Genomic DNA, 13,815 nt, shown 5'->3' on the forward strand with positions numbered 1-13,815 from the left:
AGACCAATAATGAAATGGCAAAGCTGTAACAGTGTGTTAGCAAATGTGTGAAAATGATCCCAAGGGGTGTATCCTAGAGTGAGGAAGAGGGAACCATTGACATGAACATCTTACTCCTCTCGGCACAGGACTCTAGCTGCTGGTAATTCTTGTTAACATCCCCACCAGAACAAAACCACTGATCTTGGGACGCAGAGGAGCAGTGAAAGGGTGAGCATAACCCCCTAAAATAGGGAGAATCTAAGTGTTTGTAAAGCATTTTTAACTGCATTATTATTCTTTCTTTTTCTGCAACAGACCTAGAGACTAATAATGATTCTTGAATTAGGCTGCTAAGATTTCAATTATACTAACAAAAATATCATGGAGATATATATTTTTATATATATATACACACACACATACATATATAAAAAGGTGTTCTTGCTCTTTGTAAACAGGATTTTGCATGTAGCAGACTACTGATTCCATTGCTGAAGCTAACTCCCAGCACTATCTATATTTGCTTACATTGGACCACAGAGATGGAGGCAGACAAAAGACAGTAGTGAAGCTATGGTAAGTCTACATTTTGAGCAAAACTGAGTAAATCTAGTTACAGTTTAAGTCAGGGAACATGTCCCGATTGGTGGAAATTACAAACATAGGTCAAAATACAACAGTGGACAATTACTTCAATTATGGAAGCAAAGCCTTAACAGATGTATGTTTTTAGTTTGGTAGGAAATTTAAGGACTCAGATGTAAAATATTTTAAAATTACTAGTTTTCTTGTTATCATTCTCACCATCTCCAGTTCAGAACAGTTGAACACAGGGCATTCATACAAGTCAGCTTCCTGCAAGTCAAGCAACGAAATTCATTAGAAAACCTTTCTTTCCAATTGCTGTTGTCTATCTAACCAAATTGAACAATTAAACTTTCAGCTGAGAAGTTTTTAAATTCAAATGCATGGTGAATTCATACATTCAAAACCAAATATTCTCAAATGGTTCCCTCTTTTCAAATCTCCTGAAATGCACTCATTCAGAATTGCCAGTTCTTCCTAAAAGCTGGAGAGAATTCATACACACTAAAATGGTGTGCATTATTCAGTTCGGGGAAGTCAGTGCTAGAACCATTCTTGGTTTTTAGCCAGAAATGTTGTTGGCCTCTCTTCTTTAATTAGCATAATTCTATAAGTTCATGAACTAGCTGTCAAATGTCTTGATATGAAATACCAATAATCAGGCAGTAATCCTACATGTTACAATGACTGTAAGAAATAGTCTTTAAATATTCTGTGACTGTAAACGGGAATTCCCTTATGGAATAAAACTAATGATTTGATCCACTGTCAACATCTGGTTGTTCAGGGATATGACAGGAGACTGGGAAATTATTCAGACAGAGGAAAATATGTGTAAATCAGGCTAGAGAATATACACACAATGCATTCTCCTGAGAAATTACTTGTAATCAGATGACTGTAGAAAGTAGGTGCAGGTATGAGTAACAGGAGGCAGTACACTACACAATCTTGGGTACTTCACCGCAGACAAGTAAACTGAAGGAAAGGCCTACATCAGTCACAGTTCAGGTTAACTCACAATTAATCAAAAGTTAGCTGTAGCTCAGTCAATGTTTCAAATTTTTTAGTACCACACTTTGCAGAATCTTTTTCAATTTGCTAAATAATAAGTAGAGCTATGCCTGTTTCTCTGATTTTTGCACAAGTTACATTAAAATTACAAGCCTACAAGAAACAAAAAAAATGATACGCACCTTGAAGGACATCAGTTATGCACTGGACTGGAATTCAGGAGATGTAGGTCCCATTCTCAAGTTTGCTGATGATTTCTTGAATGATATTGGGCAACTTGTTTTTGGTTTCTGTGTTTCCCTAAATATGCTTTGTGCCTATTGTCTATACAGAGTTTAACCATATAGAAATTATTCATGGCAGAACTGGCTCTTGTTACCTTTCATACAACGGGAAACACAATGGACACTAATCTCAGTGGAGAGCATCTATGTACTAATGCCATAGTACTTCAATAATGAATCTTCTATGGCAGTTAATTGCTTTACATGTAAAATGGATCAACTCTTTCCTAGATTGACAGTCAGTATGTCAGTTCAGTTGCAGCCAGGCAGGAGGGAAAAAAGAGAAATTCTAGTGAACATTAGGAAAGAAACAGAAGACCACTGATTTCCTGCTTTGATTTGCCTTGGGGGTTGCAGCTGTAAGTGCCACCAATCCACCTCTTATCTCCTAGCTACGGGAGAGAAGTCTCTGGCCACCAGCCAATATTTCACTTTTCACAGTCACAAAAACAAGCGCAAAATTTGCTTCAAAGTTAACAGCACAAAAATACATTAAGAGAAACACAGTAGGAGTAATTAATTATACTCTATTTCTCAACAAAAATGCCATCAAGTATTAACGAACACCACACAAATCCATACAAAATATAAACAATAATTCAAAACACACTTGAAATAAAGTCCAAATTATTTCTAAGGCATTCAATGCAAGTTGTAAGGCATTTCTGCAAAAAGATATTAAAATAAGTTACTTTAAGTGTAGATTGGTTTTACACTATTTTAATGGAAAATGATTATGAGAATTCATATGCAATTTGAGTAGAGCAACCATGTCAAGGTTGAACATAAACTAAGTCTTTTTGGATAAAATATCAATGTAATCAGTTCCATTGGCAGCCATATATAGCATACATTTACTTTATATTCCATCAGATTTAACTGTAATGCATTCCCTTCCTCCATTCTAGCAAAGCAATACTAACACTCTGAACTAGAATAGGAATTTATTTTTAGTGGTAACATTGCAGGAAATGCATCACCTATGATGATTCATGGCAGAAACTGCAGCTACCTGCTGGTGGTACTTTAAGAACCATATGTCTTTACCCTTAACAGACCTTTGCTATCACTACTGTACCATTGTATAGATGCAAAGCTAGCACCTAACGACTTTCTACATTGCATACACATGAAAAGAGGATAGATATTTATTTATTTATTACCCTGCTTATTGAGCCCTTTTTCACTGCTTCACGATTCAGGATGTTGAAGTCACACATTATAGGTGAAACATTACACTTAAATTGTTAGAAAACGAATGCCAGTTAGTTATTTACAGTTACAAACCACTGGGAGAAAGAAAAAAACCAAACCTTTGCCAGCCTATGAAGAGTATACAACATACATCTGTATCAAATTACTTATGAGTGATGTGATGGCCATAATGTTAAAAATTTTCAACAGAGACAGTAAAGCTGTATCGCCAAGTGCATTCTGGTTATTTTCAATAGTTATGATTGCCACAGTATCAAGTGTAGAGAAAAGCCTTTGTAATTAATAAGTATTCCTTACTAAACTGTGGACCAAAAATAGCTTCTCTGCTACTGCAGTAAGACATTTTTATCTATGTTTAATACAGAGTAAATAAATATTGAAATTCTGAAAGTGCTACAGTTATGAGTAGTAGCAAAACATGTATTTAATTTAATGTTAAACAGTAAATGAACGTGTATAGAAAATGTGTATAAAAGTCTGACACATTTTATATACACAGATCTATAAAATTTGTGCTTAAAGATAGACATATACAGACATTTTGAAATAGCAGTAAAACCAGCTGGTTTTAAAATAATCATTTCAGAAGCTATGCCAGTTGCAAATAATCACTACTAAAATTCATACCTACATTAACATTTGCTACTATCCAAACATAAGTATCTAAATATTAAAATCATACTGATAGTGTTTAATCCATTTCTAATTCTGGTAGTGAACCTACATATATTTTCTGTCTGGTCATATTACAAAGATCATTTTCTTCCCATAGAAGACATACATGGACACAAATAAGGTTACAGGCTTTGAATTATCAATCCAGAAAACATGACTAAGCAACAATTCTTTAAAAAGAAATGATAAAAATAGAAGATATGTACTGTTGGGAATGGTGTTTTCCTCCTACTGCATAAACCTGGAAGCATCTTTCCCGATGTTCCTTGTAAAGTGCTCATGCTGTAAACAAAGCTAAAGTTAACAGCATCATCCTGAAATATCACACGAGGTCTCTTGAAGCTGTCCCACATTGGTATTCCACCTGGATGCTATTTAATGAGCAAAGCTTGCCCCTTTGGTAATCAGACAGCCTCGGCTGAAGGCAGATTGACCTCATTAGGAACAATTCTGAAGTGTTTGTTCAGAATTACAAGTTCTCTTCTTTTGCTGGATGGTTCTTTGTTCCCCTCAGACAGTAGAGATACCTGGAGGGTGGGGAAAAATGGTAGTTAGTATGTGTTGGAAGTAAGAATCCTCTGCTATTCAGTCACCAGGTATGGGATCAGTCTTTGTGCTATCATCAGAAAGCTAATGTACGTGCATGATGTAGAAGCCAAGGAACCTCAGAAGTCTGTCAAAAGAGATGTTTTAGTCCAGGGTTTACAAGAGAGTTTGATGCAAAAATCACTGGGTGAAATTCTATCATTTATGCTACACACAGGGAATTAGTTCATCTAATGATCCTCTGACTTAAAATTTATGAACTAGTCTACACTGCACACAAATAGAATTAGAGCAGCGTGATGCAAAGGTCTCCCACAGCTAATCAATGAGGCCTGAATGTAACGTAATATATTTGTGGGCCAGTTTTGACTTATGTTGCTGATGCAACATCTCCAGAGACTTCAGCACTATGGAGAACTAATTGAAAGAAAGTCTTTAACTTCACCTCTTTCTCCTTTTCTAATTCCTCTTTAGCCTGCTGCATAGAAAATTAGCCCAGAAAGTGATGGAGCTGCTTTTGACAGCTTTACATAAGTGATAATTGCCTCATAATCAAGTTGCATTACATTGTTACAATTATTCTATGAAAATATGATGGAAAGACTACTTTTCATAATCAGTGCTGTGAGAAAGTAAAGCAGGTATCTCTTTTTTGTCTCAAAACTCCTCCAGTCTCCATTCCAAGAGTAAGACCTCTTCTGATATTTCCCCTGACTACTTGTATAAAATATGTATAACCCAGGTATCCAAAGCCCTTTCATACATTAGTCTATACAATGATCCCTCAGGAAGCAGAGTGTTATTCTGATTACTGAAGTGCTGAAAGATATGGAAGTATTCCAGTAATAAGGAAAGATATGAAAAAAAAAAGATATGAAAAATTTATAGTTTTGCATACACACTTCAACACATGTAGATAGAAATCCCTAAGCTGAATGATCGTTATTAAAGTTTTAAAGTCAAGTGCAGTGCACAAAAGAAAAAAAAAAAAAAAAAAACAATGGACAGACAGAAGGCTGACAGCAAATTTTAATTCAGCCCCCTATGTGGATAACAAAAACCTTACTGGGGCACTGTATCTGTGCAAAAAATAGAATCATAGGATGGTTTGGGTTGGAAGGGACCTTAAAGATCAGCTAATTCCAATCCCCTGCCATGGGCAGGGACACCTTCCACTAGACCAGGTTGCTCCAAGCCCCATCCAGCCTGGTCTTGAACACTTCCAGGGATGGGGCATCCACAGCTTCTCTGGGCAACCTGTTCCAGTGCCTTACAAACCTCATTAAAAAAAAATCTTCTTCCTTATGTTCAGCCTAAATCTACCCTCTTTAAGTTTAGAGCCATTGCCCCTTGTGCTGCCAGTACAGGCCATGGTAAAAAAAAAAAAAAGAAAAAAGTCTCGATCTTTCTTGTAAGCCCCCTTCAAGTATTGAAAGGCTGCAATACCATCTCCCCAGCGCCTTTTCTTCAGGTTGAACAACCCCAGCTCCCTCAGCCTTTCTTCGTAACAGAGATGTTTCAGGCCTCTGATCACTTTTTGTGGCCCTCCTCCAGACCCCCACTCTAACAGGTCCATGTCTTTCTTGTAGTTTCTGGGACCTCAAAGCTGGATGCAGTACTCCAGCTGTGGTCCCATGAGAGTGGAGCACTGGGGGAGAATCACCTTCCTTGACCTACCAGCCATGCTGCTTCTTTCTGCAGCCCCGGGTACAATTGGCTTTCTAGGCTGCAAGCGCTGGCCTAGACACTGGACATTGTTGGCTCATGCCAATTTTTCATCCACCAGTATCACCTAGTCCTTCTCGGCTGGGCTGCCCTCAATCCCTTCATCTCCCAGTATGTATTGATATTGGCAATTGCCCTGACCCAGGTGCAGGACCTTACACTTGGCCTTGTTGAACTTGCATTGGCCCAGTCCTCAAGCCTGTCAAGGTCCCTCTGGATGGCATCCCTTCCCTCAAGCAAATCAACTGCATCACTCAGCTTGGTGTCAGCTGCATACTTGCTGAGGGTGCACTCAATCCCACTCTCTATGTCACAGATGAAGGTATTAAATAGTGTTATTCCCAGTATGGACCCATGAGTGATACCACTTGTTACTGGTTTCCACTTGGACATTGAGCCATTGACTATAACTCTTTGGATGTGGCCACCCACCCAACTTCTCATTCTAACAGTCTATCCATCAAAACCATCTCTCTCCAATTTAGAGGTAAGAATGTTGTCAGGACTGTATCAAAGGCTTTACAGAAGTCCAGGTAGATGGCATCCATAGTACTTCCTTTGTCCACTGATGCAGTCACTCAATCATAGAAGGCTGCTAGATTAGTCAGGCGTGATTTGTCCTTGGTGAAGCCATGCTGGCTGTAGTCACACAACTGAAATATTTACCTTGATTCATATTAAGAGTATTTCCTATGCCTTTCTTGAATCACAACCTTTGCAATATAGTTAAGAATAGTTAATGTAAAGCTTTGTGTATGTTATTCCTAATTTTTACATCATAAACTCATAAAATCTCAAGGAATTGCATTATGTGATATCACCAACTCAGTTTATTGAAACCATTATCTGCACTGTACAGATGCTGCTATATAAGTTAATAAATAGCTTGTAGCAGATATGAGTAGCTACCCTGTGAAGACCAGCACCAGATGATTATGACATACACATTTTTCTCACAATATAAAAAAGAATAGCGTGCTCTCAAGTGCTCCAGATGTCAAAAGATCCCCTTCTGTCTGAGCTTTTGAGTTTGATTCCCATTCTGTGCGCCTACCCTTCCTACCATCTGCTCTTACCACACACCATTCCCTTCACCTGGTCAGTCCCAGCTACAGGGGGTTCTTCCTTCTCCTCCTACCAGCCTCCTTTCCAGGATTCCTACATTCTGCCTCCTGCTGTCCTTGAGTCTGCATTAGATGTATGTATCTACTGATCGCTTGCTAGCCTCTACCTCATCAGTTGCTATTTATCATTTCTTTGCCCAGGCATTACCTTAAGGTGATCAGACAAACTCACTTTCTGTTCTGATGTCTAGACATGATCTGACAATATTTCAGTGCTCTATTAAAGCTACTGTTAAGCATATACCTACTATGATTTTTAAAAATTATAACTTGGTTACATTGGCGCAAATTGCTAAGAGAAGGGTGAAAGTCATATCTGTGACACAAAAAAAAAAAAAAAAAAGAGTACTTTCTTGGCCAAATTTGAAATCCTTGCTCAACACACAAGTTAATAAAGAAAACATCACTAGAATTTTTTTACTATAGGCAAACAACATAGGGCAAAGCTTCATATTTTCAACACCTTCATCCAGTGCTGTCAAGGCTAAAATCTTTCAGCTCCTTCCATGGCAGTTTTCTAGAGCTACAGGACTCCATGGAAGCATGGAAAACTCAGGTGATCAAGGCGTTTTATAGATAAAAAAGTCCCAGTAAGACAGTTACTCCTTCTTTTTACATAATTCAGACAATTTGTCTTAAGTAAAAGGTTTCAAATTAACTTTCAAAACTGAGGCTGGTACTTTGATGAGGCCTAAGAGTTATCTTTATGGAGTGCCATGTCAGAAACATGAAGATCTGACTTGCCCTTACTGGCAAGCAGAAGTTCTGCTAGTAAAAAGGCAGTCTTCAAGGGATAAGGGACACAACTACATTATCTAGAGGAACACTGTGCCTATTAGTACTATACTGACATCCTAGAATAGCTTTTGTTGTATCTTACACTGCTATATCAAAACAACTACCTATGTAACAACGTGCAATTCCACCTCTAACCTCAGTCATGAAGAATATCTCAAGATAGTTAAAAAGAATTTATCCTCGTATGGCTCTGATTTCTGAACATTGAGGCCAATCTTGCCTTTCATTTCTTCGAAAATTCTCAGATTGTCTTCACTTACTTCAAGAGTTCCCAAAACTCCTTTCAACAGCATCTTGCTGTGACATGGAAAGGTATTACATTCTTCTCAGCTAAACTGCCCTAGCTGGACCAAGCCATTAAAGCCTCAAACAAAAAGAAAAATTCCTCTTTACTTTAACTCAAAGTGTTTAGTTCAGAGCAGTTGTGTAAGATACAGGTCTGCTAGCACAAGAATGACTCCAGACTACAGTGAGCTTTCTGAACCACCTTGAGTAGGAAGGTGCCTTCTTATTTGACAGACTTTATCTATGCTCTGTACAAGAACTCTGCCAAGCAGACACCTCAGACACACAGAAGTCAGTCTCAAAGTAAATCTTTTCCTCAAACTGGTAGAAAGACAAGCTTCAGAATTGCAAGAGCAAACCCATTTTATCTCAGCCAAACAAGTCTGTGACAACAGATGCTTCTACTCAAAGATGGGAAGCTCATATAGAATGTCTGAGAGCTCAGGGCATGTGATCTCTGCAAGGGATCAGAGCCATTTGCCTAGTGTTGAAAACAGTCATTCCCACAGTCCAAATGCTGACAGACAGCTTCGTAAACATGCACTTCTTCTACAAATAGTATGGACTTCAGACACTTCCCCTGTCAGAAGACCACTTCATTTTGTGTATTCATCACTGAACTGTATCAATGACTTGGTACCTACCAGTCAGCCAAAATTCAGGCCAGACGCTCCTTCATTTTTTTCCAACAAGAGGCAAAATGCAGCTTTCCACACATCTCATTGCTAACAAGAATCTTCAGCTGAGTGAGGGGAGAGGTTCTGTGTCAATGACAGTCCTACCACATGATCAGATTATTTTGGTACTTGCACCAGATGGATTCCTGGATTACTTCTTTATTCTGCACAATGCAATGTCATGAATTACAGCCGGGTTCTACCTCTAAGTCTTTTATACCTAGCAGCCCTGATACTAGCCAAATCCAGTGGTCTTGTTGCTGACTAACTGCTAGAGCAATAAACAGTTTCTGCTACAGTCCCTATCATTCTGATTCACGGCAGGGGGAGGGGATGCCTAAAATAGACTGACTTACTAACCAAAGTGGGGAAAGTATTTTGTTGTGGTATTGTAATATCAGAAATATGCTAATCTCTTTTACCGTGTCATTAGATTACTGGCCATCCCAGAACTGACCAGAACTTTCCTGCAGTTCTCTAAAAATCCAGTTATCAGTAAGTTTTTCACACCTGGCCATCTGATTTTAACATGCACAGCTGCTAATACCCATTTAGAATCCAAGGCATACATTTTTCCTAGTTTATAAGTCATTATTTCTCTAAAGCTCCACTGTACTACAAACAGTAAGTCTGGCACACATATCTTCTGAGTACAGCCAATATCGGGGCAGCTGTAACAACTTGGTAAAAATTATGTCTCTAGCAAGCATGAAAAGGTTCAGTGTGACTATCTCCACGTGCAGGGGTGAACCCTATCCATCAAGTGTCTTTTAACCCATCTCTTGGCCAAATGTTTCATTGTCATTGGAACACTCTATACTCATCAATGTGACAAGGATTACTCACTGCCTTACCCTAGGAGTTGGATGAAATTGAAGCTAGGATCAATTGCTACTTCATGTTTTCATGTTGCTTCTCGTTTTTCTGATTTCTGTAGAATCTGTGACTCGGGAAAGGTAGGCCAGGCCAATACTGCCTCGTAGGGGAAGGAGAGCTGACTCAAAAGATGTAGCGAATGCTGGTCTGTGGGAATAGGATGGCATACTTACAGTGCCACACAGACCTTCAGCTGATAGCCGTCATAACTGCAGGTGGGTAGATCAAAGACTCTTGCAGCCATGGATGTTTAGAAGAAAAAAAAAGAAGAAAAAAAAAAAAGGGGGGGGGGGGGTTCAGGGAGGGGAGGCGAAAACACTGCTAAGCTTTGGCAGACTTTTTTACCTCCCTGGGAAGTACAAATCAACAGAAAGTTGGTATGACTCTAATAAGGACTGGTGGCCAAAACAATCTTTTGTATGTGTGAGACATAAGAAGCAAGAATCAACTTGGACAACCATTTGAAAGAAGTAAACAATTAACAGAAAATCCCGGGTAACATTAGTTAGCAGGAAGTGGTGCTTTCTGAATGGAGTAAAAGTAGCAGAGTGTCTTAAATCACCTAGATAACACTAAGTTTAAAAATCCACTTTAGATTCCAGAAGCCTTGGAGCTGTGTACTTTCATCTACTGTCTAGTTTGGTATATTCTAGAACATTCAAAAACATTAACTAAGCTAAATACAAATTTGAATCCATTAGTCATGTAACACAATAAAAGAGGTACATTAATGCTGAAGAATACATAGATAACATGGTCAGAATTTGCAGACTGAAAAAGCTCCGTTAATGCATTTCTATTTTTGAATGATGTACCCATGGACCATAGACCCAATACAAATGAGGGCTCCCTCAAACAGGCAAAATTCAGAATTTTCTGTCATTCTTGAGCTATATTATCCTCCTGTGAATAATACCTTGAGCTATTCTTTGAGTAGTTAAAAATGTATAGCTATCATTAGAGCCAGACTAGACAGTTTTCCTTTTCATGAAATAGCTCTAACTATGTTAGTGGTTGCTTCTCTAATTCTAAAATTTCAATAATGATGGGAAAAATTGCACTGAACAGAGTTACGAAAATTGTAAGTAACAACAAATCAGTATATGCATTTGATTATGAAGCCTGTTTCCTTCTATTCCTACTTGTATGGCAACATTTTTTTTTTTTTCCTACAAAACAAATGTTGAGACAACATTTCTCTCAGACAGACCTGTGGTCACATGAGCTTGTGCTGGTTTTGGCTGGGATAGAGTTAACTTTCTTCATAGTTTGGATTTGTGATGAATACACTGTTGATAACACACTAGTGTTTTAGTTATTGCTGAGAACAATGCTTATACAGCACCAAGGCCTTTTTTGGGGTCTTGCACTCCCCCACCAGCGAGTAGGCTGGAGGCATGCAAGAAGCTGGGAGGGGACACAGCTGGGACAGCTGACCCCAACTGACCAAAGGAATATTCAATACCATACGACATCATGCTCAGCATATAAAGCTGGGGGAAAGAAAGAAGGGTGGCGGGGGAGATGTTCAGAATTATAGCACTTGCCTTCCCAAATAACCATTAGGTGTGATGAAGGTCTGCTTTCCTGGAAGTGGCTAAGCATCTGCCTGCTGATGAGAAGTAGCAAACGTATTCCTCACTTTGCTTTGCTTGCACACACAGATTTTGCTTTACCTATTAAACTGTTTTTTACTCAAGCCATGAGCTTTCTGACCCTTCCAATTCTCTCCCCCATCCCACTACAGGGGAGTGAGCGAGCGGCTGTGTGGCGCTGAGCTGCCTGCTGGGGTTAAACTGTGACAGAGCTACAGTGCTCAGCTGAACACAGCTCCTGTCTCTGACCATTGCCTATTTTTGTTTGTTTTTAATGAATCCTTTTTAATATCAGTGAGTTCTTGCTTGGATTAAGCCTCTTAATGCAATTTATTAAAAATAGATTTCTGCATCAATTTGGGTATTACATGTCTACTTCAATAGGAAAAAAGCATGATGAAACCAGTATTCACTGTCCTATTCATAAACAGGCTCACGAACCAGGAACTTGCCTCTTGTGTAGTATAATATTAAATCAAAAGGAGAAAAAAAGAAAGTGGTACAATGGATGTGAATAGAATAATTTTGAAATATACAGGGGGCTATTTATGCATGTTTACCAAATTTCTGTATATGTAAGTAATACAATTGGAGTGCTGAGTAATTTCAGGAGATTAGTGATAAATGGGTGCAAGTTGATTATTCAAGATAAAACTGAGGGTCATTATCCTCAGCTGGTCATTAATCCCCATGAAATGACTGGTATTGAGATAGTAATTACTATTATAATGAAAATGGGAAAAAAACCCATGACATTTTTCTTATGAAGCTGTCTCAGCCTCTAAAGAATTCATGTTTCTCTCATCACCCAATCAAGCTGCTTGAATCATTTTTAACCCTTTATACAGTTTATTAATCCTACTATAAGTTTCGCGTCATTGACTCACTTAAGCTTTGGTTTCCCATCATATATTCCTGGAATTTTACAGGGCACAGCAAGGGGCAACAGTAATGGGAAAGACAGACAATGCATAGAAATCCCCCAAAACCATAAAATAAATGAAAATATATTTTCAGAATGTTTTCTTTATGAAGTGTGCTCCACAATGAGGTAGAAGACTGCATTATTATGCTATGTGCTATCTAGCTGTTTATTTTGCATTTAATAGTGCTTTTAGCAATAGCACACATGTTCCATGTCATTGCATAGCAGCTGTAAATTCTTTTTTCCAAAACAGAATTTACTTTGCAGCCTTACAACACATGGAACTGATACTGTCAAGTCAACTCGGTCAGAAAGCATGAAGAAATTTGGCCCTAAAATGAAAAAAAAAAAAACCTCTTCAAGAATTTGCAACTTCAAAAATTAAGTTTGTGGTGTTCTGATATGACTTCAGAGGACTTTTGAGCCTTGGAGTTCTTCCCCCAGCCCAACCCCCCCCCCCCCACACACACACACATTTCTATTAGAAAAACTAGAAACTTACTATGGGCAGAAGGGAAAGCAATTCGTTTCCTGCTAGAAACACCATCATTCTGTTTCCACTGTGAAAGACCCACACATGCTGCAGTATTACAACTTCACATCTTAGAAACTGAAAAACTCAAATGAAACTAAAAGCTTTTACAATAAGCTAAGGAAGTTAAAAAATAGGTGTATTGTTGTAATAAATTTGTTGTTAAAGCAAACCAAATACAGATATTTAATTGCTCCTAGTACTTTTTCCGAAAGCTTTTCTGTGAACACTTTTCTAAGCAGGGGATGCCAGGAAAGATACCAGATGTACCGAGTTTCTGCTGGAAAATTTGCAGTTGCTTCTGAAATGTTTCACTGTGTATAAAAGAGATGAAGTAGAGCAAGGCTCAAAATATTCTTAGGCAAGAATGGCTGACAGAAAGTTGCTCTGAGGGCTGCAAAGCAAATTCTGCGTGGTGGAATAAACAAAATAGTGACAGACAATGATAAGCGACTCACAATGCAGTCTGGGAGACTGATTTGTCTTTCTAGCTTGCTTAAGCTGTTTGGAGAATTTCAGGCAAAACCTAATGATGCATGTCTGCTAACCAAATGAATCATTCAATACTGGACAGCTATTGAAACTGGACTGTTTGGCTATTTGAGGAGAGTGTGAGAAGAAATAAAAATTGTTTCAGTTCTGAATGGCATTGTGCACAGCATACTTTAGAAAACATTTGAAACAGAGACATGTTTTTGACAGCCAAGGCCAAAGCATGGTTTGTCAATTTTCTGGGAGAGAAGGAAAAATAGTAAATTACTTGGGAGTAGAACCCTGTCTGGAAAAGAAGTATCATAACAGTGACACAGGAACCAAACATAATTATGTATCACAGCAGGTAATAAGATTCAAAAGCATAGTGAAAAATCAAGTTGCTGGTGACAGGCCAACAACCGGGTTGCAGTATGGCTATTTTGTACCTGGCCAGCTAAAGCCAGGACATGCTCCAGTGACACATGCAGTAGAGTGGGTCAAAG

The 13,815-nt window shown here is 38.4% G+C and overlaps 1 protein-coding gene across 5 annotated transcripts in view; it reads right to left on the reverse strand.

Moving 5' to 3' along the window:
- Positions 1-2,070: 2,070 nt before the first annotated feature.
- The window catches only part of NEK10 (NIMA related kinase 10), a 116,107-nt gene continuing 104,362 nt past the window's right edge, over positions 2,071-13,815 (reverse strand). For all 5 annotated transcript variants that reach the window (XM_055806949.1, XM_055806951.1, XM_055806950.1 and 2 more), the window contains one exon: positions 2,071-4,282. In XM_055806949.1, the coding sequence (XP_055662924.1) occupies positions 4,225-4,282 (58 nt within the window). In that variant the 3' untranslated portion in view covers positions 2,071-4,224. The remainder of the gene's footprint in view (positions 4,283-13,815) is intronic.

This window comes from Falco peregrinus, chromosome 5, assembly GCF_023634155.1.
Source record: "Falco peregrinus isolate bFalPer1 chromosome 5, bFalPer1.pri, whole genome shotgun sequence".
Lineage (NCBI taxonomy): Eukaryota > Metazoa > Chordata > Aves > Falconiformes > Falconidae > Falco > Falco peregrinus.